A 26,113-nucleotide genomic window follows, 5' to 3' on the forward strand; every position below is an offset into this window, starting at 1 on the left:
CAGTTTTCAAAGAAACCAGACCTCATGTTTAAAAATAATTATTTTTAACGCGTGTGTGTGTGTGGGGGGGGGGGGCGATCGCCGTCACAAGCATTTTCCGCCTCGGGTGTGCTTTGAAAGGGAGGGAACCCCAACGGCTTGGCGGACTGGCCTGCTTTTTGCAGGACATCTCCCGCCCCGCACGCCCCCGTAGATCCCTCTCTTAAGCCCCAAGCGTCCCGCCCCTTCTTCCCAGGGCAGGGTTGCCTGGCTGGTCTTTCTAAGTTTGATAAAGCATTTCCTCCCATTCTCATTCTATACCGCCTGTGGGCCTTTCTTTCTGCCGGTCCCTCCCCTTCTGCCTTCCTCCCTCATTTTCACTGAACCTCAGTAAATCTTGTGGCTTAAGAAAGCAACTGCCTCCTCCTTCCACGGGAAAAGAAAGCGCAGCGAAGGAAAGAAGACTCTTTGAACTATGAGACATTGTCTTCCCGGGTTGTAACTGAAAGGGCGCTGGATGCATGGACTCCATGGGGGTGAGTATCAGCCCGCAGGTTGCATTTTGTTGCTCGGAAAAGCAGGACGGACCCAGGCTGCGTCGGAGGTGGCGGCTGCTCTTGATGTTTTCTCGGAGTCTATTTGTGGCTACTTAGCTTTTCGCAGCCGACGGATGGATGCGCACGGGGCGGGTGGCAGGGAGCGGAGGTTGGTGGTGCAAGCCACGAGCAACACATGGCTCTCTGCTACATCTAATGGCAAAAGCAGGATGTCTCTGTGCATGCCCCAGTTGCTGGGGAACTTGGGCAGCAAAGTGCTGTGGTGTGCATACCCTTCTCGCGGGTTTCGTGTGGGCCGCTGGTTGGCCATTGATGGAGGAGATGGACCCTCGTGCTTTTGCTGTTGATGTGCCGAGAAGACAGCTCCCGACCCAGTGGGCTGGTGGTGCCCCCACCCCCCGACTAATCCCGTCGCTGCGGCCTCTAGATTCACATCCTGGGCAGCCCTCTGGGTTGGTTTGTTTTCCCTGGAAAGCAAGTCAAGCCTAGTGATCCCATGCGTTGTGGCACTGGTAAACATTTCAGCTGGATGCCATTCTTGCAGCTCGCACTGTGTTCTGCATCCAGTGTATGCAGGTTTCTGAGAAACAGAATTCCACACATGCTGGAGGAATGGAAAGATGGTGCGTGCTTTTATAGTGGCACCCTGAACTGCCAGACGCTTGCTTCACCCTTCCACTGGCCCCGCCGTTTTAGCAGGCCAGCTTCTGCTGTGGTGCATCATCTAATTTCTATTTCATTGGGCCAGTGACCTGAAGAGGTGACCTCTTTCTTCTTCCCCTTCTGCCATTGCTGGGTCACAATCATGAGCTGGGATGCTGTGTGAATGCCTTTTTCCCAGACAAGGTGCATTCACAGATGGAATGTAAAAAGTATGATTTACAGGGAGACAGGCTACAGACAGGAAGACTTTCTAAGCACCACCAGTATACCACCTGCTCTTGCACTTGTTTGCCCAGAAGTCCTAGTGCATCAGCAGTGCTTTCTCCTGAATCACTGTGCTTAGATTACCCGTGAGTAAGCCCAGATACTGTAGGACTGCACTTGTCTGTTGCAGCAAGAGAAGCTCTGTTTTTGCATTGCTTTTCCCCAGTGATGTGCTGACTGCATGCTTTTGTTCCCAGTTCCTCTGAAGAGTCCCTATTAGTTATGTGTTGCAAGTGATAGCCAGATCTCTCTGCTGGAGTGGGGGCAGATAATTAATTGAAACTGTGTTCTTTTGATCTGTTTGGTAGAAGGGCTTCAGACTGTGAGATAAAATCAATTGACAAAAGTGTGAGGCTGTGAGGAAGCACTGAAGGGTGGTTCATGAACGGAACATGAGGGGGTCAGTTCTTAGGGTATAAGAAGGAAGAAAGGCATACATGATTTGCACCACTTTGCGGGGAAGAAAAAGTTCTGGTTTGCTGAGAACAATCAAGTTGTATCTGAATTGTCTGAGCCGTCTCTCCTGCTGCACATTGGTTTTGCATGGAGACTGTACCAGAGCTGAAATGATTTTTTTTCTTCCTACAGAAACTGAAAACTGGGATGGGGAGAATCATTTCAAATTCTAGTTCTGTAGACACTTACAGATTCTGAACATTGTTTAAAGAATAAATATTTAAAGAATAAATATTCCATATTTTCCATAATAACTATGGAAAATTTGGTACTTTATATTTTTTGTTTTTAACTGAAAATGCTTAAATCCTTAGCAGAATGAATATTTGAAAATATGGGGGTTGGAAACTGAACTAGGCAAATAAACATTGTTATATATTTATTGTTTTAGCAAATTCGGCAGATACTTTGGTGAAGAGTTTCAGTTCTAAATGTGCCTATGCTAAGGCACAGATAGCAATTTACCAGGTGATTGTTTTTAACCTAGCTGCATACAACCATCTCATAAGTTTATCTTATTCTCCTGTACTGAGACAAAAAGAACTCTGCCAATCATCACCTGCCCTAGATATTTGATGGGGAAGAGAAGTGGCAAAATCATCAAGCAGATCTCTCTAGCCACCTTGCCCCACACCACACACGAGCTGGTCCTGTTACACCAATGTGTGCCAACTGGCAGGTGCACCTGGAGAACAGGTGGTGCACTGTCCTCTCGTATAGCGATACACTTTTCTTCCTAGGTGCCTCTTGCTTTGCTCCTTTGTTTAGAAGAGCAACAGCAGAGTAGTAGGTGAGTAAGAAAGCTAGAGTAGCTTTTGGGAGAAGAGAATGTTCTTTTAAATGGACTCATGCCTGTGTGAGAGAGATTAATCTCATTCTGTGTGCAGGAGCAAAGCTTTTAAATTTTTTCTGGGATTGTTTTGTTCCTGTCTTACCTGAGCATGCAGATCTGGGCCTAATTACCATAAGTCCTAGTTATGCAACTGTTTGGGGATAGTTCTGCCCTGCTAACTTTTATTGTTATTATTGCATTACATTTACATCCCACCTTTCTTCCTCTTGCAAGGAACTCCTCCCCATTTTATAATCATAACAACCCTGTGAGGTAGCTTAGGCTGAGAGTCTGTGACTGGCCCAAAGTCACGTAGTGAACTTAATGGCTGAGTGGGGACTTGAACCCAGATCTCCCAAGTCCCAGTCAAGTGCTCCACCAATGATACCAGGCTGCTTCTCAGTGTCATTTAATACTATTTAATTCCTATTTCAGAAGTCCCACTTGATGCACTAAGCAATCTGCTTTCCTGGGAGGAAGTCTCCATGAACACAGTTGAACCCTGTTCCCCCAAATCTCACTGCAGCATGAGATTCCCCAACTGATTCTCCAAGTCTCTGAATCCCTGAATCTCACTGCAGTGTAAAAGGACTGCAGTGAATAAACCATGGGTGCTGCTTCTTGTTGCCCCATCACTAGTTTTTCCAGGCCAGGGATTGCCTTGAGAGAGAACCAGCGAAATATTACACCCAAGGCAGGAAGAGTGCAACTATCAAATCCTTTTCCAGACTGCTTTCCTTATTCCTAAGGTGGGTAAGGGTTTAGCCAGGGCCAGAAATGGACCAGATCTAAGCAAAAAAATGTTCGTTGCCAATTTCCTACAGTTTAGCAAATTCTTTGGGGATCAACATCTTAGAAAGGAAACCAGGCAAAAGGAGAATGATGTTTACTTCTTTCTTTGTGATGTGTTTCCTGGTGGGCTCCAGAACTTGATCTTGCTTTGTCCCTGAAATGAGTGGGTGGCAAGGGGGGGATGAGGCCCAGTGAAGACAGCGAAAGCTGTTAGTGGGAGAAGGCAAATTGCAAACAAAAAGATATGTGGTCACTGTCTGCCTATTTGCATATAATATAAATGAATTGCAAGGCAAATTGAGGGCAAAGAAAAACATATGTTACTTTATATAACAGGTATGTACACATATCACACAAGCCCACTGTGGCAATAAGCTGTGGTTGGATTGTCTGTGAACAAGCCATGGTGCACCCAACAAATGATTGAGCGTCCCTGGTGGATTTCTGGGTGACTTATAGTAGGTCAGTAGGGATCACCAAATCTCATAACAAAAGCCATTTTAAAGGTCTAAATCAGACTGTTAGAATCTCTGATTTGCAGTTCCTCAGAGGTAGATCAGTATTTGTGTTGGGTGGTTACCATGAATGCAGTTTTTGCAGGGGAAGGTCTCCCCTTGTGTCCTTCTCAAGTATCTGCAGCAGCAGATTGCATACAAAGCTTCAAGGGAGAGGGAGGATGGAGAGTGCTCCATCTCCATCTCCTACCACACAAGCAGACTTCTGCTGATATGACTGACTGAAAGAACTCTGGCTTTTTTTGATTGAAACCAGCCCTCCCTCACTACTAGCTCCACTGTTGAGGTGTTACGGAATGCTTATGAGTATTCCAAATGGTTAGAAGATTTTGTTTTTTTAGAAGCCGCTCTAAGCAAACAAGGCCTGGGGAAAGGTAGGGTGGTGGTTGTCTGCCAGTTACCAAGAATGCCACATATTAAGGGAAGGATCAGAAAGCAGGGAGGGAATAACCAGCCACCCCCAACAAAAACCTCCTAGTTGTTGGTGAGAAGAGGCTTGGCAGAAGTAGCAGCAGAAGTTGTTGTTAGTCAATTGTTAGACTATGGTTGACTGTCAGCGTTGCTTTGTTGTTGTGCATATGGAAACGGTGCATGGTGAGTGGCAGACACCGGAGAACCACACCTCCCGCCCATCTTTGCCAAATCTATTCAACCACTTAGTCTGAATTCAAGAGAGGACATTGCAGTGGACGATCAGCAAGTGGGAAGAAGGGCTGCTTCCCGCTTCTCTCATCTGCTCATTCTCCTCCTGCCTATGCCTCGCCTGGTGCCTGTTCCCTGCAGCTAGGCTTGTTCTACTGCCACAGCCCTGTGAGGAGGTAGCATGTGGTTGCAGGGAGCATTTGTAAAGGAGAATCAGCTGCAGGAGGAGGACTCAGTATGCTTTCCTTCCAATCCTTCCTTACAAAACTGCAAAACTTGGGCTTAGAAATTCATGATTCCCTCCCATTATATAGTTACATTCTGAGTTGTGAAAGCATATTGCATTGGGTGAGAGAGGAAAGGCATCACATGCCTACCCATATACAAAATGCACATCCTTGCAGGACAAGCTCAACTGCTTGATTCCTGCATTATGGAGGGACGGCGTGGGGGAAATGCTTATCCCTGCCTTGCCCTCCCTGGAGACAGTTCTGAGGCATCAGGCTGGCCACTGCTGATGAATCAGGTGCTGAGCGCAAGGGACAAGGCTGACCCCTGCATGACAATCCATACTTAAAGCCCAACTAAGGTCATGTTCAGCTGCACAAAGGCCAACCATTTGTTGTTGTTGTTGTTGTTAGTTGCGAAGTCCTGTCCGACCCATCGTGACCCTATGGACAACATTCCTCCAGGCCTTCCTGTCCTCCACCATCCCCCGTAGTCCAGCTAAGCTCACACCGACTGCTCCAGTGACTCCATCCAGACACCTCATTCTCTGCCATCCCCTTCTTCTTTTGCCATCGATTGTTCCCAGCATTAGGCTCTTCTCCAGGGAGTCCTTCCTTCTCATTAGGTGGCCAAAGTATTTGAGCTTCATCTTCAGTATCCGGCCTTCTAAAGAGCAGTCAGGGTTGATCTCCTCTAGGACTGACCAGTTTGATCACCTTACGGTCCAAGGGACTCGCAGGAGTCTCCTCCAGCACCACAATTCAAAGGCCTCAATTCTTCGGTGCTCAGCCTTCCTTATGGTCCAGCTTTCACAGCCATATATTGCAACTGGGAAAACCATAGCCTTGACTATATGCACTTTTGTTGGCAGGGTGATGTCTCTGCTTTTTAGTATGCTGTCTAGATTTGCCATAGCCTTCCTCCCCAGGAGCAAGCGTCTTTTAATTTTTTGGCTGTAGTCCCCGTCTGCAGTGAGCCCAGGAAAATAAAATCTGTCAATATCTCCATTTCTTCCCCATCTATTTGCCAGGAAGTGATAGGACCAGATGCCATGATTAGTTTTCTTAATGTTGAGTTTCAAGCCAACTTTTGCGCTCTCCTCCTTCACCCACAACAAGAGGCTCTTTACTTCCTCTTCACTTTCTGCCATTAGAGTGGTATCATCTGCATATCTGAGGTTGTTGATATTTCTCCCAGCAATCTTAATTCCAACATGATTCATCTAGCCCTGCCTTTCTCATGATGGGCTCTGCATAAATAGGGCAGTTAAATAGGGCAGGGCGATAAGATGCAGCCTTGCAGAACTCCTTTCTCAATTTTGAAGCAATCAGTGGTTCCGTGTCCAGTTCTCACTGTTGCTTCTTGACTCGCATATAGGTTTCTCAAGAGATTAATAAGATGGTCTGCTACTCCCATCTCTTTAAGAACTTGCCACAATTTGTTGTGATCCACCCAATCAAAGGCTTTAGCATAGTCAATGAAGCAGAAGTAGATGTTTTTCTGGAACTCCCTAGCTTTCTCCATGATCCAGCGTATGTTGGCAATTTGATCTCTAGTTCCTCTCCCTCTTCGAAATCCTGCCTTTACTCCTGGTACTTCTTGGTCCACATACTGCTGGAGCCTAGCTTGTAGGGTTTTGAGCATCACTCTGCTAGCATGTGAAATGAGTGCAATGGTGTGGTAGTGTGAACATTCTTAGGCATTGCCCTTCTTTGGGATCGGAATGTAAACTGACCTTTTCCAATCCTGTGGCCACTGTTGAGATTTCCAAATTTGCTGGCATATTGAGTGTAGCACTTTTACTGCATCCGCTTTTAAGATTTTGAATAGCTCAGCTGGAATACTGTCGCCTCCACTAGCTTTGTTGTTGCTCAGACTTCCTAAGGCCCATTTGACTTCACATTCCATGATGTCTGGCTCAAGGTCAGTGACCACCCCATCCTGGTTATCAGGGACGTTATCAGGGACATTAAGCTCTTTCTTGTATAGTTCCTCTGTGTAATCTTGCCACCTCTTCTTAATCTCTTCTTCCTCTGTTAGGTCCCTGCCATTTTGGTCCTTTATCATACCCATCTTTGCATGAAATGTTCCCATCATAGCTGCAATTTTCTTGAAGAGATCTCTGGTCCTCCCTATTCTATTGTTTTCTTGTATTTCTTTGCACTGTTCATTGAAGAAGGCATTCTTATCTCTTCTAGCTATTCTCCGGAATTCTGCATTTAATTGGGTGTATCTTTCTCTTTCTCCCTTGCCTTTCCCTTCCCTTCTTTCCTCAGCTATTTGTAAAGCTGCCTCAGACAGCCATTTTGCTTTCTTGCATTTCTTTTTCTTTGGGATGGTTTTAGTTGCTACCTCTTGTACAATGTTGCGAACCTCCATCCATAGTTCTTCAGGCACTCTGTCTATCAGATCTAATTCCTTAAATCTATTTGTCACCTCTACTGTATATTCATCAGGAATATGATTTAGGTCATACCTGAGTGGCCTAGTGCTTTTCCCTACTTTCTTCAATTTAAGCCTAAATTTTGCAACAAGAAGCTCATGATCTGATTCACAGTCAGCTCTTGGTCTTGTTTTTACTGACTGTATAGAGCATGGGTCCTCAAACCACAGCCTGGGGGCTGGATCCGGCCCACCTTAGCCATTTATCCAGCCTGCCTCAGAAGTTTTTAATGCGCTGTGCACGTGCCCACTGCCACCTGTCTTGCCCCATGCTTGGGGAGGTGGTGGCTTGCTCGCAAGGAGATAATTCTGGACTCCCTCGGAGAAAACGATCTCCAAGCGAGCAAGCCGCTGCCTCGCGCACACCGCTGCCTGTCCCGACCTTGCCTCCCCTCCCCTCACCATGCTCGCTCCCCCCCCGCCTCATTGCCTGCACACCCATGTGCCCACTCCCGCGCCGGTCCATGCACCCTGCCAGCACCTTTCCGGCCCATGACTAGCACCGGCACCTTTCACTGGCCCCCTGGTGAAAAAGTTTGAGAACCACTGGTACAGAGCTTCTCCATCTTTGGCTGCAAAGCATATAGTCAATCTGATTTCTGTGTTGACCGTCTGGTGATGTCCATGTGTAGAGTCGTCTCTTGGGTTGTTGGAAAAGAGTGTTTGCTATGACCATCGTATTCTCTTGACAAAATTCTACCAGCCTGTGCCCTGCCAGAAGCAGGAAGCCAGACTTGCCTGTTATTCCGGTTGTCTTTTGGCTTCCTACTTTAGCATTCCAGTCCCCCGTGATGATAAGGACATCATTTTTGGGTGCTAATTCTAGAAGGTGTTGTAGGCCTTCATAGAACCTATCAACTTCAGCCCTTCAGCACCAGTGGTTGGGGCACAGACTTGGACTACTGTGATGCTGAATAGTTTTCCTTGGATTCGAACTGAGATCGTTCTGTCATTTTGGAGATGGTATCCCAGTACTGCTTTTCCTACTCTTTTATTGACTATGAAGGCTACTCCATTTCTTCGGAGGGATTCTTGCCCACAGTACTACGGTCATCTGAATTAAATTCACCCATTCCTGTCCATTTTAGTTCACTGATTCCTAAGATGTCGATGTTCAGTCTTGTCATCTTTTGTTTGACTGCATCCAGCTTGCCCTGATTCATGGATCTTACATTCCAGGTTCCCATGGCGTATAGATCTTTACAGCATCGGACTTTCCTTTCACTACCAGATACATCTGCAACTGACTGTCCTTTTGGCTTTGATCCAATCGCTTCATTCTTCTGGCACTACTAGTACTAGCCCTCTGCTCTTCCCCAGTAGCATATTGCACACCTTCTGACCTGAGGGGCTCATCTTCCGGCGTCATATCTTTTTGCCTTTTGGTACTGTCCATGGGGTTTTCATGGCAAGGATACTGGAGTGGGTTGCCATTTCCTTCTCCAGGGGATCACGTTTTGTCAGAGCTCTCTGCTATGACCTGTCCATCTTGGGTGGTCCTGCATGGCATAGCTCATAGCTTCATTGAGCTACGCAAGCCCCTTCACCACAACAAGGCAGTGATCCATGAAGGGGAGGCCAACCATAGAATCACAGAATAGTAGAGTTGGAAGGGGCCAAGAAGGCTATCGAGTCCAACCCCCGCTGTTACAGAACACCACATTACACCATCCCACTCAGATGACTGTCCAGTTTCTTTTTAATGTTAGAGGCTCCAGTAGGGATTAGCCAAGAAAGATGTAACTCAAGAGTACAGTGCCTACTTTGCATGCAAAAGATCCCACGTTCATGCCTTAAAACCTCCAGGTACGGGTGGGAAAGTATCCCACCAGAATCCTCTGGACAGCCATTGCCAGTTGGTGTTGCCCATTTGTAGGGTCCCCAGGTCTCCCATCCAGGTGCTGATGTGATTCACATCTGCTCAGCATCAGTTGATGGCTCCAACGTGATAAATGCCAAACCAAATACCAGCTTTGCAAGGGTGGCAGGCCAAATGAAGGAGTAATATTGCAGTACCTATTCCCCGTAGCCTAAATCAGTAAAGCATATCCAGCCATTAAAGGATGCCCATGCTGGGGAAGGCAAAAATCAGAAGCATACAATTCTGTCTGGTTGAATAGTGACCTGGCTGCATGCAGGTTTTCTGTGCAACAGCTTTGGAAATCAACTCATTGTAGAATAGCAGAAGCAGTCTGCCTGAGCAGGGAGAACTTCAAACTTCAACAACTGTAAGAAGTATTTGCAAACTTTCTTAAGCCGCTCCAGATTTTACTTGTCATGCCACATAAGTCTGGTGGTTTATTACCAATTATATTTTTATGGTTGTCATTTATAACTCAGACTGAAGAGAGAAAATTTTATTCAAAAAATTATGGTGCTCAATCCCCAAATGTGGCTTTTCTTCAAAATATCTGGCCCAACAAATGCAAGAACTTAGCAGCGTTCTTGTTTTCTGGTCAGTTGGCAATCCAAACTGAAATGCAGGATATAAACATACAAACAGATTAAAATAAATATAATTAAGGGGATGTTAACTGAATTTATTGTTTGGAACGTCTTCAAAGGATCATGTTGGTTTCTCACAACAGGATGTCTCCCACCTTCTCCTCCTCCCACTGAAGACTTTAAGGCAGGTCAGAGGTGCTTATGCTGGACTGCAAGTCCGATCATCCTTCACCATCCCTATGCTGGCTGGGCTTATGGGAGCTGTGGTACAGCAGCACAGGAGCATAGGAAACCACCCTAGATAGAATCAGATCCTTGATCCATCGAGCCCAGTATTATTGGCTCTGACAGGCGGCAGCCCTCTAAACCTGTTTGTTATTGCAAGCTCTTCCACACCACGCCTTGGTGCAAAAGTAGCAAAGCATCCCACTATGGCACCTTCAAAGCAAACAGATTTATCCTGCCATAAGCCTTCATGGACTATGTGTACCGGATGGCATCTAGTCCACAATAGCTCTTGCCATGGTAATTTTTTTAAGGTACTACGAACTGCTTAACTGTTTTTTTGTGGCTATAAGCTAACACAGCTACTCCTCTCGAAGCCGTTACTCATTGAATTTTCCAGCTCTTTAATCTTCCCTCCTATCTCAACCCCTCCAGCTGCTCAATCCCTTCTCATGCTCCTCTCTGAACTTCCGCCAATTTATGTGTCTCTTGATAAGATGGTGCCAGGAGCCAAATATTTATTGCTACCATGTTCTGTCTTAGGGTAGGAGCCCAACCTGCAGGAAATGCTAACATTCAGCTATTCCGTCTCCCCACACCCACCCTTCCCTTCATGATTACTCATAACAAAAATGGAGACATCTGAAAATCTTGAGAAGTGAGCCTCAAAATGCCTTCATTGGGTGGGTCGTTCCAAACCGAAGGGCACATCTTGACATTTAAAATGTAAGAGCACGCAAACTAGACTAGTTCAGAGCCATCTGAGATATCCACAAAGCTGACCCTAGGTTAGAAAATATGTGCAAATGCACATCAGTAGTGGTTTTCCAGAACTGGACCACCAGATTCAGCTTCTTCACAGCTTCAAGGGCAAGAGTAGGTGAGCCAAGGGCTTCCAGCCACTTTCTACGTGATCCTCTCCTTGCTAACCGTGTGTATTTACTCTCTCACCGGTTAGGGATGAACTTGATCCAGTCCTAGCAGGGAAGCCAATTTCAGTGGGAATCGTTTTTGATGATCAGGACAGCAGGGGAGACCCTTTTGAAGGCATCTTCTTGTAAGGCATGTAGAAAAGGAAGCTGCTTTCTCCTGCCTGGCCCCTGACTTTGGAGGGTGCTCCCTCTGCTGTTGCAAATTGGTTATTGCTCCATCTTGCTTTCAAGAAAGCAGTCAAGATGCATTTTTTTCCAGTTTTAATTGTTTTTATAGTATGCTGTGCCATTGTACTGTTTTTATTATGTTTTTATTTGAGGAGTGCTTTAGTGGTTTTTTGGTATCCTTCCTTGGTGGTTTTCAGAAAAATGTTATAGAAGCTGCTGAAATATTTATTTATTTATTTATTAGATTTATATTCCACTTTTTTCCTACAATGAACTCAGGCTTACATCATTCTCCTACCCCTACTCTCAGTCTTAATTCGACAACAACCCTGTGAGGAAGGTTGGGCTGAGAGTCTGTGATTGGCCCAGAGTCACCCAGCTATTTCTGTGGATGAGCAGGGACTAGAACCCAGAGCATGGGGCCCAGTCCCATGCACTTAACCATGACACCGTACTGGCTCTCTTAAATGGGGTTTAAGATTGTGGCTGCTAAGCCAAGCCCACCTCCTGAGGTTTACCATGTAGTTTCAAAGTTGCCAGCCAGAAGCAAGAAAGATCTTCTTTCTTCCAGAAAGAATAGTGTCTGACTTAGGATATGGGGGCATCTGACAGGGATCCCCCTGCTACCACTGAAGCAGTGGACATGGGTACATCTGGACAGTGAACAGTGTGAGTCAAAGCAATGAAGGACTGGAGAGCATCCATGTTTTCTTCATCTGGGCAAATAGCTATAGGAAGAGCAACACTGGCTACATATCCATGGGAGGTCCTTGAACAGAATCTCATCAAGCCCCTGTACTCCTCACCCCCTGGCTGTTAAGCCCTGTGGACAGGGTCTTCTTATTTTAAACTAGACTTATGAACCAGATTCAACTGAACATTTATGGGAAAGGCAAGCAACTGTTGGTCCCAGACACAATCTGGTTTTGCAAGAGGTGCCCTGTGGCTTTCTCTTCTGCCCATGGCAGAGGAAAAAGAGGAGTGTAGCTGCGTGCCCTGGCAGCAAGGCATTCTGGGAGAACCTGCCACACTTCCCAAGAAGAGCAAAACCGGCTACTGGGCAATATGCTATTTCCCTGGGCTAGTGCAAGGAGGAAATGGCCATGTGATGTGAGTCAGTATGCTGTTTGCTTAGCCATGCAAGCTGACTGGGCAAACAAAGACAAAAACTACTCAGGTTCAGCTGTTTAATTTTCATTTCTCTTTAAGCTCAACAAAATGACTCTAAATTCCAGAGAGTTTCCTTTTAGCTCGAGCTGACTGATTGTGCTGCAACTACAGACATAAATCAGGTACAACAGGGCCTGGGATTAGGCTGTAATGGGGGTGGGCTGAATTCTTCCCCCACCAGCACCACCAGCAAGGAACATGGGTGAGGACATTTCACCAGAGATCAAGACCAAAATCCTTCACACCTTGTGTTCCTGATCACTCCATGTGGGTATGAAAGTTGACAGGAAGACGACTGATACATTGAAAACGTGCTGGAGAGGAGCTTTGCAAATCCCCTGGACTGACAGAAGAATAAACAAGTGGGTTCTAAACCAAATCAAGCCAGAACTTGCTCTTGAAGCAAAAATGATGAAAGAGAGGCTGTTGTAGTTTGGGCATATCCTAAGGCAAGATTCACTGTAGAAGACAACCATGGTATAAAGAGTCAAAGGAAGCAGAGGTAGAGGGAGGCCAGATGTGAGATGGTTCAATTTCATCAGGGAAGCCACAGCCTTGAGTTTACAAGAGCTGAGCAGGGCTGTCAAGGACAGGACATTTTGGAGGCATTCATTCACAGGGTCACCATAAGTTCAAGATAACTTGATGGCTCATGACAAGCACAACAGAACCTCTGCAGAGTAGGTGACATAAGGGAATGTTGCAGTGCCCCCTGGCTGAGTTTGCAACTTCATGTGGCCTGCATCTCCCCCAGGGGGACACTGTACAGGGAGGACCCCTGTGGCCAGAGACCAGCTTCTTCCAACCTGTGCCTTCTCTCACTAAGAATGATCCAGGGAAGGCGAAGTATTTTGTGTGCCTCACTCTCTCCCAATTGGATGAATGTGGATGCATCTTTGCTTGACTCTTTCAAACATGCATGAGTAGAAAAGGGGTAGGAGCCTGTCTGAATATGTCAAAGAGAGAGGTGATAATTCTTTTTACAGGTGTGGTCCCTTCGAAACTGTGCTTGCATTCTTGTAACAGGTATCAGAACCAGAGTAGGAGCCCTTGTGGAAGAGGCAGCCCAGAAATGCTAGCATAGCAAAGGAGAAAGTGAGTGGGAAGGGAAGCCATGTGAGAACATATTTTGCAAAATGTTGTGGAAAGACCCAAGGCACTGATGACTTTTTACATGTTTCCAAAAATTGTTCTGAAGATATTAACATAGAAACAGAGTGAGTCAGAAGGGGCCTCCCGGGCCATCTAGTCTGACCTCCAGCACTAGCCAGCTCCGCTCATGACATGCCTACCATGTGCATGTCCAGCCTGTCTTTGAACACCCGCACCGATGGGGCCTCAATGACCTCTCAACGAGATGATGGCAATGATAACACCACATTGACTAGCAATCAGAATTTTGTTTAGAAACATCATAAGCCTTTACTCCTACTTCACTCCCCCAGCTGCCTTTTGGTATTTTGCAAGGGTGTCCCAAAATGGCACATGCAAAGAACATGCACATACATCGTGTTATCTTTTAAACCTGTCTTTTGGGTTCCAAGGTTTTGGAAACTTAAGGGCACTATAAAATAAGTTCCAGCATTTCCCAACTCTCATTTCTACAACTCTCAGCTTTTCCCAGCCAGTCATGTTGTAGGACTTTTTTTCTGTCTGAACAAGCATAGGATTGCACTCTGCAGTCTCCTGGCAGAGGTCCCAGAACAGGCTACAACAAGGGTTCTAATACAGCCTTCCTCAGGCAGGTAGAATAGAATAGTAGTAAGATGGAAGGGGTCTATGAGACCATCGAGTCCAACCCCATGTTCTGCCTGCGCAGGTGGTCATCCATCTGGCTGTAGGCCCATGCCTTTCCAGCTTAGCAAAGGTGACCTGACATGCAAGTTCAATGTATAGCTAGTTATGCAGGCAGGCAGCCTCCAGAATCCGTCAGGCTGCATCACCCATCAAATTCCAGCAAGCATAACCAATGGCCATGCTGGCTGGCATGATGGGCATTGAGGTTCAGCACATCTTGAGTCCACCCAGTTGGGGAAGACTATCTTAGAAGAAGCCCTGTTGTGAATCTGGTCTGGGATCCCTGCCAGGAAACTGCAAAGACCCCTATGAAGAGTCTGAATCCTGCAGTCAGGGCTGCACAGACAACCCCATCTGCATGCATGTTTTTGCATGCACCTTTTTGGGTTGCCCCATGCAAAGCTTGCAGAAGGTGCTGTGGGGTGAAGGGGGACTCCCAATGGCTTTGCTAAGTACTTTCAGTCAACAAGGAAGCAGATGTGCTGGTGTTCCTGTTCTGTCCTTGATTTTTAAATTACAACGAAATGCTTCTGTATTCGAAAGACAAGCAGCTGCATCTCTAACCACAAGAAGGCCAGGAGGTTAAGTGTCCAAATTCAGCTTCTCTAAGAGGAAGGCATGTGCCTTGACTCCTTTTTGTTTTTATGTTTTATTGTTTTGTTTTTTAAACATGCCAGTAGCTCAACTTTGGTGTTGCAGAATGAGCTAATGATATATGCATAAATGTATTCTTGGGCCCTGATGGCCTCTTTTGATTCCACTGCAGTTTATACATTAGCCGGGGAAGGTTCTCTTGTGGTTTCCCTCTCCCAAAAAGGGCCCAGACGCCACATGAGTAGTCCCTTCATGTCACTGGGGCTGGGCTGGCGCATCCATGCTCTATCCATCCATTGTGGAGAATAGGGAGTGTCAGGCTTTTCTATAGAGAGCTGATACTAGGCCAAAGAGGATTGCTGGGGCTGACTGGTGGGGCTGCACGGTCCTGCTGAAGAGAGCAGCCTGGCTGGCTGGCAAGGCAGCGACTGCTAGGAAAGCAGCTGAAGTTCTGGAGCGACAGAGCAGGGCTCCCCTTGCAGCCGCTTTGGGGGCTCGCCAGTGCTGGGAGAAGGAAAAGGAGAGAGGAGTGTTTGGAAACAAGCTTGTAGGTTGCAAAAGGGCATGCACTCCTACCTTCAGAGGGACAACAGATACTTACAGTGGCTTCACACACTATGTTTCCCAGGTGAACATCTTTCTTGTTAAAGCGTCCCTTGTTTGTCAAGTGAAAAGTGGAAATGCAGGCAACCAGTGCATGAAAACACACCCCTTGTGCAAGGACACACATCAGTGAGCTGGAATTGCTTGCACACTGCTTGCCATGCACAGACTGACTCGCTCACAAATCCCAGTTTGCTGCCATGCAGTGTTGTCAGGATATCAAATGACCTCTTCTGGATGCATTCTCACTTTTAATTTATGATGGCTCTAGATCTGAGTGTCCCAGTGGTCACCCTGAAATGGATGGCAAACCTGGATATGTTTCTGTATAATGTCCAAAACTGTCCTTACATTGAAACCTACAGATTCAGAACGATCTCACAGGACAGTCTTCTGAGAATGTAGCATGTTGACACAATCTGTGAATGCTCCCTGTAAGTCTGCTGTGCTTTTAGAAACTCGGCATGTCAGAGAAAAAGCCAGCTGCCTCAGCAACCTGCTTTTCTCTGTGCAGGGAGTTTACGTGGGGAAGTATTTATGAGAGAACCTGCACTTGCATTCTGAAGCAGAGCAGGCCAGATGGTATTTCCAAAAACCTTGTTCTGCTCTTAGCTTAAAAAGAGGAGTCTGCACTTAGAAGACGGTAAGATTTGCACCAGGTCAGGTTACTCAAGCATCCAGCCCAGTGGGATCATTCCAGGCTCTTGGGCAGACGCTTTGCAGTTTAAGACAATGGCAAAGGTTAAGCCTAAGAGCTTCTGCAAGGAAAGTGTGTGCTTTGCCACTGAGCTGCCTGTGTCCCCCTTTGAGTATTCCCCCCTCAGCCCCCTTGTCTGTATCAAAGGAGACACCCTTGTCTTACCACCCTGTTACCTTCCTAGTCCACTGGGCAATCCTGGGGGCAATCTCCCCACACCCACTCCTTTCTCGCTGCTGAAAGACTTACCAGGAGCTTTCCAAGTGTGCCTTTCGTACCATAACGAGCACACTGCTGGCCTTAAAAATAAATGCAAGCTAATAATAGCAATAACATTTTATGCAAATTACCCCATGCAAATTAGGGGATGACTGCTGTAATTTTCTGGTGCCTGCACCTACGATCTTAAAATATTTGTGCTTTTAACATGGTTCCAACATGGTGGCCAAAATGAAACCAACACCCCCCCCCCCCCGAACATTAATATTCTTGAGAGAGGAGGCTGGATTTTGTATCCCACCTCACAACAGTCAAAAGACACAAACAAAAGTCAAGTTTATGAAAAGTTTTAGGTGCAATCTCCACTGAATAAGCGTGTCCAGAGTTGAGCTGTCCTGCACCCCCACAAGAACCAGACAAGAGCAAAACATGCAGAACAGGCTCATGAAAGACCTGTCAGCGGTGGAGTGCGTGCTCTCCATGCAGCAGATCCTTGCTTATTCACTCTAGGAGACGCTCTTCCAGGGACCTCCACCAAATGAGGTAAGACTGGTGGCTACTGAGAGGGCCTTTTTAGTGGTGGCTCCCTAGTTGTGGAATGCTCTCCCCAAAGAGGCTTAGCTGGTGTGGGCTTTTCAGCACCAGGTGAAGACTGCTTCTTCCCCTTCCCCCTGTTGTCCTCCAGCTTTTTAAAAAAACATGTTCTTGCGTTTTTAGAGCTTTCCACTGCTGCTGGCTTTTAAGTCTCTTTTAAAGCTGTATTCCTTCCTGTTGGCTTTCATTGTGTGTTTGTCCTGCCTGATTCATTCTTCCACTTGGGCCCTCCCGGGTTTCCCCTGTCTGTCTGTCTGTCCCTTTCTAAATCTCCTTTTTTTATTTATTTATTATTTTATTTATTAAAACATTTTTATGCCGCCCCATTCGCCGAAGCCTCAGGGCGGCTTACAACAAAAAATTAAAATAACATTTTAAAATATATACAATAAAATATTTTTTTCCTGCCACAGAAAACCCACAAGGAGAAAAAGATAGAACAGGACTTTCCCATTGGTAGCACTAGGAGCCCCCTGCCTGGAAGTACTCTCAATCCCTGCTGAGTCTGGGTAACACTAGGCAGGATTCATCTGAATCCCCCAAAAGCTGCTTCTAGACCAAGGAGACCAGTTTGTCCAACATGGCGCCCTCTATAGGTGTTCAACTGCTATGCCAATAATTCCCAACGCTGCCTGGTTCAGTGAGCAACCATCGCAATACAGTGCCCTTTACATGGTTGTAGAAACCCCATCAGCCTCAGCCATGGTCCAGGGAATTGCCAGCTGGCTGGGAATGATGGGAGTTTCAATCTGACAATTTGGAGAGGGCACTAGGTTGAGAGAAGCTGTGTAGGTGGTATGGAACTTGGTGAGAGTTGGACAACTTGTGGCCATCCGGATGTTTGGGCCTACAAGTTGCCCACCCTAAACCTAGATGAATGAATGTTCTGATTAGATATATTGCATCACCCTATATAATTGAGGGTATATCTACAATACAGGTTTAAAGTGGGGTTAATGATTGTCCTAATTTCCCAGGGACTTACTAGAATGATAGTTCTGTGCCTAAGGAGTGAAGGATGTATATGAGAAAATTACCATTTCCATCAAGCCAGGTTCTCTGGAGTTCTTTGGATGAAGCCTTAACAGTTACAGTATAAAACAAACAACATTTCCTGTTGCAGACAAGGCCTTGGAATTGTAGAAGCACGATTCTGTAAATGCATGCACCTTGCGGGAACTTGCATGGGGAAGGCAAAATTTAAAAAAAAAAAAAAGCAGTGTTGACCATTGGAATGCACGGTGGCCCTCATTCCATGAACTCAGTCATATGCCAGGCAAGAAGGAACAACCACCTCCACTGAGTACCAACAAATGGAAAGGAGGGACCTCCTCTCCATCCTCATACTCCCCAACTACATTTCTCATGACTGCCCATGAAGGACCCATATTTCCACAATCCTCTTATTGGCCTGTGGATTTGCCTTGATAGGGTGGTGGAATCCAAAAGACATCAGGGTTCCTGATGTACACATAACAAGATACGTAGAAGAGGAGCCGCCTAGGAAGGCCTCGGCACTCATAGGTGGCCTATAAATACATGTATAGATAGATAGATAGATAGATAGATAGATAGATAGATAAATAAAATTCTGAGAGATGCACTATTTCCCTCCCATGTCTGCCAAGTGGCAGTTGCCAAAGTCCTTCATCCTCAACCCCAAAGCATTCAGAAGTCCAAAAGCATGCCTGCTGGAGGAAAATCATTCTGTGTTACTCATTCCTAGTGGCTTCCTCGTGGGGGTTGGTGATGGGGAATATATGAAAGCAGGGGTGTTGAACTTCTTTTGGCCTGAGGACCGGATTCCATTTTGGAGAAGCTCTCTGGGGCTGCATTGCAATGGTGAGCAGGGCCAAAACAAAAGGGGTGGAGCCAAACTGTAAAAGCTACCAACTTCTTGCAGCTTATTGCTGGTAACTAAGCTTTGCTTGAGGTGTGTTGACCTTTTAGAATGGGGGCAAATGGGCACAAGAGAGCAGGTGGAAATTCAGCTGTTGATCGGTGATGGGGAGAAGTGGAGAGAGATGGGAAAGGGGGTCTGGTCTTCTAGGGACCCTGGCCTAAAGTCTCTGTACTCCTGCATTAAATCAGCACATGCCAGGAATTTCAATTAGAGAGGGCCAGTTTGGGCACGTTCTGATCTTTGCATGCTGATCTGGGGTCGAGTGTGTTCGATCAACAAGACTTGGCCACATTCTGTTTTAGCACTGTAACGGAACATGGCAGCAAGGAAAGAAAACAGAATGGGGGATTTTCTTTTTTTAAAGCCAGCATTCTTGTATCTGCGTTTGTTTTTGCTTTGGGGCCTTATTTCCCTAACACTTGTGAGGACCCTGGTAGTGAGTTTTTGGCCCTTTTGTTTGCTTAACAGAAGTGGTGTTTGTTTTCGGATCAGAGGCGTTAGATAGGGCCCTGCTCTGAATGCAGGAAACAGGGGCTTCCTGTTCACTCTCTGCATCGCAGGAAGCCAGACTTGTGCTGAGTGCTCACTTTTCCAACAAGCCCCCTCCACGGTCCCCCCACCCTGCCTTTTCTTTTCCTCTTGGAAAAGTTCTTTATGTTTGTGTGGTATGTGCAATTTTGTTTTCTCTTTCATTCACCATGAACCTGGTTTTGCATTGTTCAGGCTTCCCCAGGGAATGATAAGCAGCTCATGATAGCAATGAAACAGCATTCATGAGTCTTGAAGGGTTATAGCAACTCTCCCTAAATATTTACTGTCCCTCTGGAAACCTCTGACTGAGATTTATGCTTCCAGCAGATGGGAAGGCAAGAGGTCTGAGGCCTGCAAAGGCCTCCCCGCAACAGCACCTCTGCGCTGAACTCCTTCTTGAACACAAAGGAATGAGCCAGTGAAAAACATCTTTTGCTTGCCCCTCGCCCCTGGCTGTAGCAACCACGGAAACTTTCAACATACTCTGGATATTGAGATCTCCTATGTACAACATACATTCAGTGGTGTGTAAATTCTGCACTCCCGCAGAAGAGCAGAAAATAACCAGGGCTTGATGCAGAACTCAATTATATGGATGTTTCTGCTAACAGATTCTGATCATCCGTAAGTACTTTCATAGCTCTTTCAGCCCAAAAACTAGATTTGGAATCTTGGTAACTTCGAGGAGAAACCTCCAAAACCCAAATAGAACCTACATAAATTTCCAATCCAGCCTTCTGGGGTTCCCCGGATGGCCACACCCCTTTTCCCTGTATCCATTCCTTTCCCCTCACCTACTGATCCTTTGGTGCTTTCCTGGCTTTTGCATCCCCTCCCCACCCCATCCCGAAAGATTGAAATGCCTTTCCTAAGTTGCTGGTAGTAGGAGCCTTAACCTAAAATATGCCGGTGTTTTGGGTATTTGTGTCCCACTGCTCTTTGCCCTGCCTTTGGCTTCAAGAACTTCTGCAAAAGTGGATTTGGCCTTTGGGCTGAAGGTGATTCAGCAGCCCTGCAATAACTAACTAGAGCCTCCATGTTCAGGGACAGTACCTCATCCTGACAGTTTGAGCATGCAGGAAACAGGAGAGTTGCTGCTTCCATGGCTGACTTGTACATGCTTTAGACGCATTTGGCCAGCCAGCTTTGGGAAAGATGAACTCTGATTTGATCTAGCTGTACTTGAGTTGTGTAGGCAGTGCCTCTGGAAATTTCAGAAGTGGCAGAGGTGGGGGATGTAATGAGATTCCAGTGGGTGAAAGAAGGGTTTCAGTGCTCTGCGTAGCTTCTTACCCCTTCCTGTGTATAGCAAAACCAGAAAGTATGTGGTATAAGCAAGGTGGTGTGAATGTCCTAGAGTTGCCTAATCTGAGCAGGCCTTAGAATCTACCTTTTCTTGATGCAAAATTTGAATCCGGATTGTGCTTAACATGGTGCTCACAGAGCCCTGAGTATAAGGCAAAACGGAGCCAGGATGCTGTTCTTCTTGGGAATAGCCTCAGAAATCAAGGCCAGGAAACCTGAGAAATCTGAATTTTGCTGAGCATCCGTGGATCGCTCTCCCTGTTCCTGAGCACTCAGTGCAGAACTGTGAGGTGAAAACTGTACAGTTCAGATTTAAATCTGACTATTGAATCTGCTTTGGGGGCTCACCTCAGTGTGAAATCCATGATGCATGGCTTGAATTGTGGATTTTGTGCAGAACTGAACTTTGGATTTCTGTGAGAATTTTGTATTATGACTCTATCAAGTTGGAGAAGCCTGCCCTGGGTTTGTTCACCAATGTGTGCGAACTTTTCCTAGCCCAAATGCTGGCTGGCTCAGGTGTGAAATTGAAGCGGTTTGGAAACCTCGGCCCTTGGTTGTCTGGTGGGGAAACAGTGCATGTGTGAGTGAAACGTTTTATTTCTGCAGTAGTTCATCAGAAATAATAACCAGAAAACCTAAGGTATCATGGGTGCTGTTCAGACCAGAGAAAGCAAGATGCTACGTGGAGTTTTGTGTGTGTGTGTGTGTACATGTGAATTCAGTGGGTAACATACCTAAAATTGAGCAAATTACTATTTTGCTAGTTGATCTGCCCCAAGAATACCCACAATAGTTATTTCTGGCCTCAGGGAGAAAGAGAAAGATGGGTGCATTTATACAGCTTTCCAGACTGGTCGCTTCTAGGCAATTTGCACTCGCTGCAGGTGATCAAGTATAAGCGGTCTCTGCGGGTTATACATTCCAAAGCCTTCCAAACATTGGTGGTGGTCTATCCAGCAGTAGAAAGTGGAGTTGGAACAGCATTTGCTCTTCTTTCTGTAATGCCCCCAAGGAGGGATTATTATTATTTCCCCCTTCTGCCTGCAGAGTTGGGCAAGGTAACACCCTGCTTGGCTTTTGGGAAGAAAAGGCTCGGGAGCCAACTCAGGATCTTTTTATTTTCTCTCCTGCATGGATGGGGGTGACCCTGGGGGCAACAGGCACCAGGAGCCAAACTTGGTTTTGAAAGCGAATTCCGCTGACTGGCTGTAATTGCTCTGAGTCATGAAATGTGAGACATTTTGCGTCACCCCCTGCTTTGAATTGTTTAAACCTGCCTCATTCCAAGCCAGGGTGATGTTTTTGCCTGAGTGGGTTACACAGCTGGGGCTCCCTCATCTGCAGGCCATCCAAATAAAATATCTCCTGCATTGCTTTTCTCATGCTTCCCCCAGTTGCAGAGAAAGGCTGGCCACATCCCCCCCACATGCCTTTTGCAGTGGTTTTCCCCGGGGGTCTGCATTTTGGCCACATTACCACTGGTTGCTATGGGAAGGCACAGCGGCCCAGAAACATGTCCTGGATGCTGGTCTCATCCCACAAACATACAAAGCAAAACAAAAAGCAAAGATGGCAGGGCTGATGATGTTCACAGGGCATTTTCTGACACAGTCACATCAGGAGCCAGGAATTCTTAAGGCAGGGTAGTTGGTGTTTAGCCTTGGAATATATTTGCTGAACTAGGACTCACCCATGGGCTATATGAAGTCATTATTAATGAAGCTGGATGTAGGTGAACTGTCCTCAGCTTGAATCAGAAATTTGGCTTGGCCAGCCAAACTATTTTCCCTGAAAAGAGTTTGGGGTGGTTGTTTTTTCTTTCATCAAGCCTGAAGTTGGGCTTTATTTGCACTCCCAATGGTATCATGCTAAGCTGTTTTAAACTGTCCAGAAAGCTTCAGCAACTAGGTTATACAGAAATATAGTGCATCATCACCATCACCATCATCAGGGCTATATCCCATCACAAACTGATTAGTAGTGTCAAAGGCACAGGGAACCCTGGGCAGGTAAAGTTTCCAAGGAACGTGATGTCCATGCTCAAGATGTGGATGCCCTGGAAAATGGCATTTCCCATGGTCCCTGGGGCACTGCTATGGCAACAGTTTAAATTCAGAGGCAGGTAACAAGTTAGTTGCATTGTGTGCCCTCAGATCATACCTGGGGAGATGGAAGAAGTGGGTGACTGGATGAGTCAGCCAGTCTGCCTGGGTCAGCAATAATCAAGCATCATCTGTTCTGGCTTAGGAGGATGGGAACTTTTAGACGTTCACAGGGAGTAGCTGCCATGACCTGCACCCCCAGCATCTACTGGCCAAGTGATGGCATCATTCTGCCTAGTAATAAGCCTGACCCAGGTTAAGTTCCCAGGCCTAGTCCAACATGCACCATGCTAGCCCTGGCTAAGGACCCCCAAAACTACATTCTGCATGATAGTTCCAGAAGAGAAAATGTCCAAGCATGTCTTTCTGAGCCTAGGGAAGAAACAACATTGGAGAAGTCATAGTCTAGTGCAGGCTGTGAATACATTGAATGTCTTACATTGAAGAAGGGCTGTCCAGTCTAAGCCCAGTTCAGATATGAAGCTCCCCAAGGCAGAAGAGCAGCAAGGGGCTTTGCAGTTGTCCATCCATGGGAAGCAGCAGGCATGCAGGTGGCCACAGTCTTGCTCACAATGGGGAGATGGACTCTGTTTCCATTTAAATTCTAGAAATTATTTCCACGTTTGCATATAGGCTGCACAATTTGTATGCAATTCTGTGTCTTCTTTTTTGGGCTGTTTGAAACCAGACTATCTGCTGAAGGGTACTCAAGTGTTTACATGTCTACTGGGGAGAGGACTAAATCCTGAAGAATTCCCACTTTAAAACGGGTGGACAACTGGTGCCACTTCTTGGAGTACAACTCTTCTCACACCTGACCACAGGCCATGGAGGCTGATGCTGGCAGAAGCTGGAGCCCAACAGCAGCTGGCTACAGATTTTCCATCCATTCTAGCAACAACTCAGCAGAGTAAGGGAATAATACAGACAAAGTAGGGAGAGTGATCAAAGCTGTGAATGAGCTGCCTTCCTTGGTCATTAGAAGCTGTGGGAAAGCATGTTGTCCTGTGATATAGAAAGTGGAACAAGAAGGTTGGTTCTGTGTCTTGTGGCAGTAGTTGGAAGAGTAAATTATCAATTCAAGGCTGTTTCACCTTTGGGAACCACTGTCTATCGCTATGTTACAGAAGCCAGGCCTGAAGAGCAGGATTCAATCTGTATCAACTCCTTTACTTGCATTTTAACTAGATGTTTTTAATCAGGTGACAATTTTATTGTCACTTGTTTGGAGCTTATGCTTTTTTAAACCAGTCCATTAGGACAGGGGTGGGCCACTTGTGGTTCTCTAGATGTTTTGACCTACAACTCCCATCAGCCCTAGCCAGCATAGACAATGGTAAGGGATGATGGGTGTTGTAGGCCCAAAAATGCATCTGGAAGGCTACAAGTAGCCCACCCTTGATTTACAGGAACACAAATTTAGAAGGCAAAAGATTTTCCTAGCATGGAGATCAATTTGTGAGCTAGGGGCAGTTCAATGCAAGGAGGACACTTAGAAAAAGAGGTGGCAACCCAATTTTCAGATGGAGGGTAAAGGCTGTGCAAGTTAGCATCCTTCCAGATTTGCAGTGCAAGAGCACTGCTGAGAATGTTCAGGCAGCCTTTGGGGCCGGGGGAGAGGGCTGCTCCTGACAGCTTGTTTCCTAAGCTCCATCCAACCTAGATTTAAGCTAGCCAAGCAAGAAGGTTTCCACCCATCCCATGAGAGAGACTGTTCTACAGCCAAGGCCCATTTTGAAAAGCAGGGTTTTTATCAGGATGCTGCATCTGCCGCCTGGCTTCTTGCAACAAGAGCCCACTTGCTCACATACCAGCAATAGCCCTGAACAAATTGCCTCCCCCACCCCCTCCCGCGTACTTTGGGAATTTGCAAAGTCACACCAGTGGCTTACAAGGCTGGTCAACTTGGACGCTTTAATCAGGGATGTGCAAAACAGTGCTCCCTGATGATTTGGACAACTCCCATAATCTCTTAGACCAGATCATGCTGGGTGGGGCATCTTGGGAGCTGTAGTTCGTATATCTGGAGGGCGGCAGGCTGCCAGGCCCAAGAATGGGTATGTGGTGACATTTCATGGCAATGTGGGCTAATGCCATTTGGCATCAGATGCTTCCACAAGGCTCTTCTCTGCATGTTAATGCTTCAAATAGGGTTAAGGCTCTTCATGGAGGCTGCTGGACCGGTTCAGGCTACAACACGCTGGGCCAGCCCTGCCTCATGATAAATGTGGCTGGCCCTGGCTTCAGCAGCCAAAGCGCAGTTTCGTTGCTTATTTTCAAAAGGTCTTCTGACGATTCCAAAAGAAGTGCAAAGATTTACAGCTAGTTCTCAGTGCGCTGGCAAACTGGTCTCTGGGTTGTACCATTGTGGACAGCAGCAGGGGGTTCACAGGTCTGAATATTCCTCAAGCGAAGCCAAACCCTTCCACACAGAAGCGGAGATGGATTCTTGCATAGCCCGCTCCCAGACAACTTAGTTTTCTGTTTATAGGGATGGTGTTGATTATTAATTGTGGTAGTACAGAGGATCATTCATCCCTGTGAGCCCCTCCTGCAGTCGAAAGTGGTGCAGCCCCGACATAGTTCTCGGCGGGTTGAGAGCCCTGCCTGAGACGCCTAAAGGAGGCGTGTTTCGCAATTGCAGGCTGTGTTGTAGGGACTTCCTGAATACGGGGAAGGTTGGCACTGCCTTTAAGCAGCGTAAGAAAGCCAGATGCACTCATTTGACTGGGCTGCACCAGGCACCCCGGTGGTGAAGGGGTGGGGGACAGAATTCTGTGTGCCCCACCAACAGCCGTGCACCCTGTACCCCCTGGAGACCCCTCCATGCAATGGAGGGTGCTGCCCCATCACTAAGTATTGAAGAAGAGTCCATTTGCTAGGCCAGCTAGCTTCCAAAGGTAAAATTGTATGTGTGTGTGTTTGCTGCAGGCAATGCAGTGCCTTGGGTTAGCCTACCCTGGTGGTTCCCTAGGAGAACGATTTCAGCAAGGCACAGGGCACTCAGCCCCATGGCTTCAGCTTGTAAAGCTCCTTTCAAAGCTTTCGATGTTGCTGCTACTGCAGACCAGATTGGGAAAGTGCGCCTTCTTGGGAACTTTGTGTAAAATGTCTGTGCAGCCCACACGACTTCATTCTGTAGGACAGGGTTGGGATTTTCAGCCCCAGGGTCCAAATCCGGCCCGCTGTGCTTCCTACAGCACTAATGCCCTTCCCCCTAGCTATATCTCCTTCTTCCATAACTCCCATTCATTTGGTGCAGTTTTCCTACCACCTTCTGCAGGTTGGAAAGCAACTCTTCAGGCTTCATAACCAGCTACAACTTGCCAAGCTTTTTGGTTTGTTTTTTTGTCCCCACCTCTTTGCCTTGGGCCCCGCCCACCACTAGCACATGGTCCCCAAGAGCTGCTGTGAATCTAAATTCAGCCCTCAGTCTGCAAAGGTTCCCCACCCCT

The 26,113-nt window shown here is 46.7% G+C and overlaps 1 protein-coding gene across 1 annotated transcript in view; it reads left to right on the forward strand.

Annotated features, from left to right (window-relative positions):
• Window positions 1-321: 321 nt before the first annotated feature.
• The window catches only part of HDAC7 (histone deacetylase 7), a 244,594-nt gene continuing 218,802 nt past the window's right edge, over window positions 322-26,113 (forward strand). The window contains exon 1 of the mRNA XM_044431113.1: window positions 322-515. Coding sequence (XP_044287048.1) covers window positions 497-515 — 19 coding nt within the window. The 5' untranslated portion in view covers window positions 322-496. The remainder of the gene's footprint in view (window positions 516-26,113) is intronic.

This window comes from Varanus komodoensis, unplaced genomic scaffold (genome assembly GCF_004798865.1).
Source record: "Varanus komodoensis strain SLA01 unplaced genomic scaffold, ASM479886v1 scaffold22, whole genome shotgun sequence".
In the NCBI taxonomy this organism is placed as follows: Eukaryota; Metazoa; Chordata; class Lepidosauria; order Squamata; family Varanidae; genus Varanus; species Varanus komodoensis.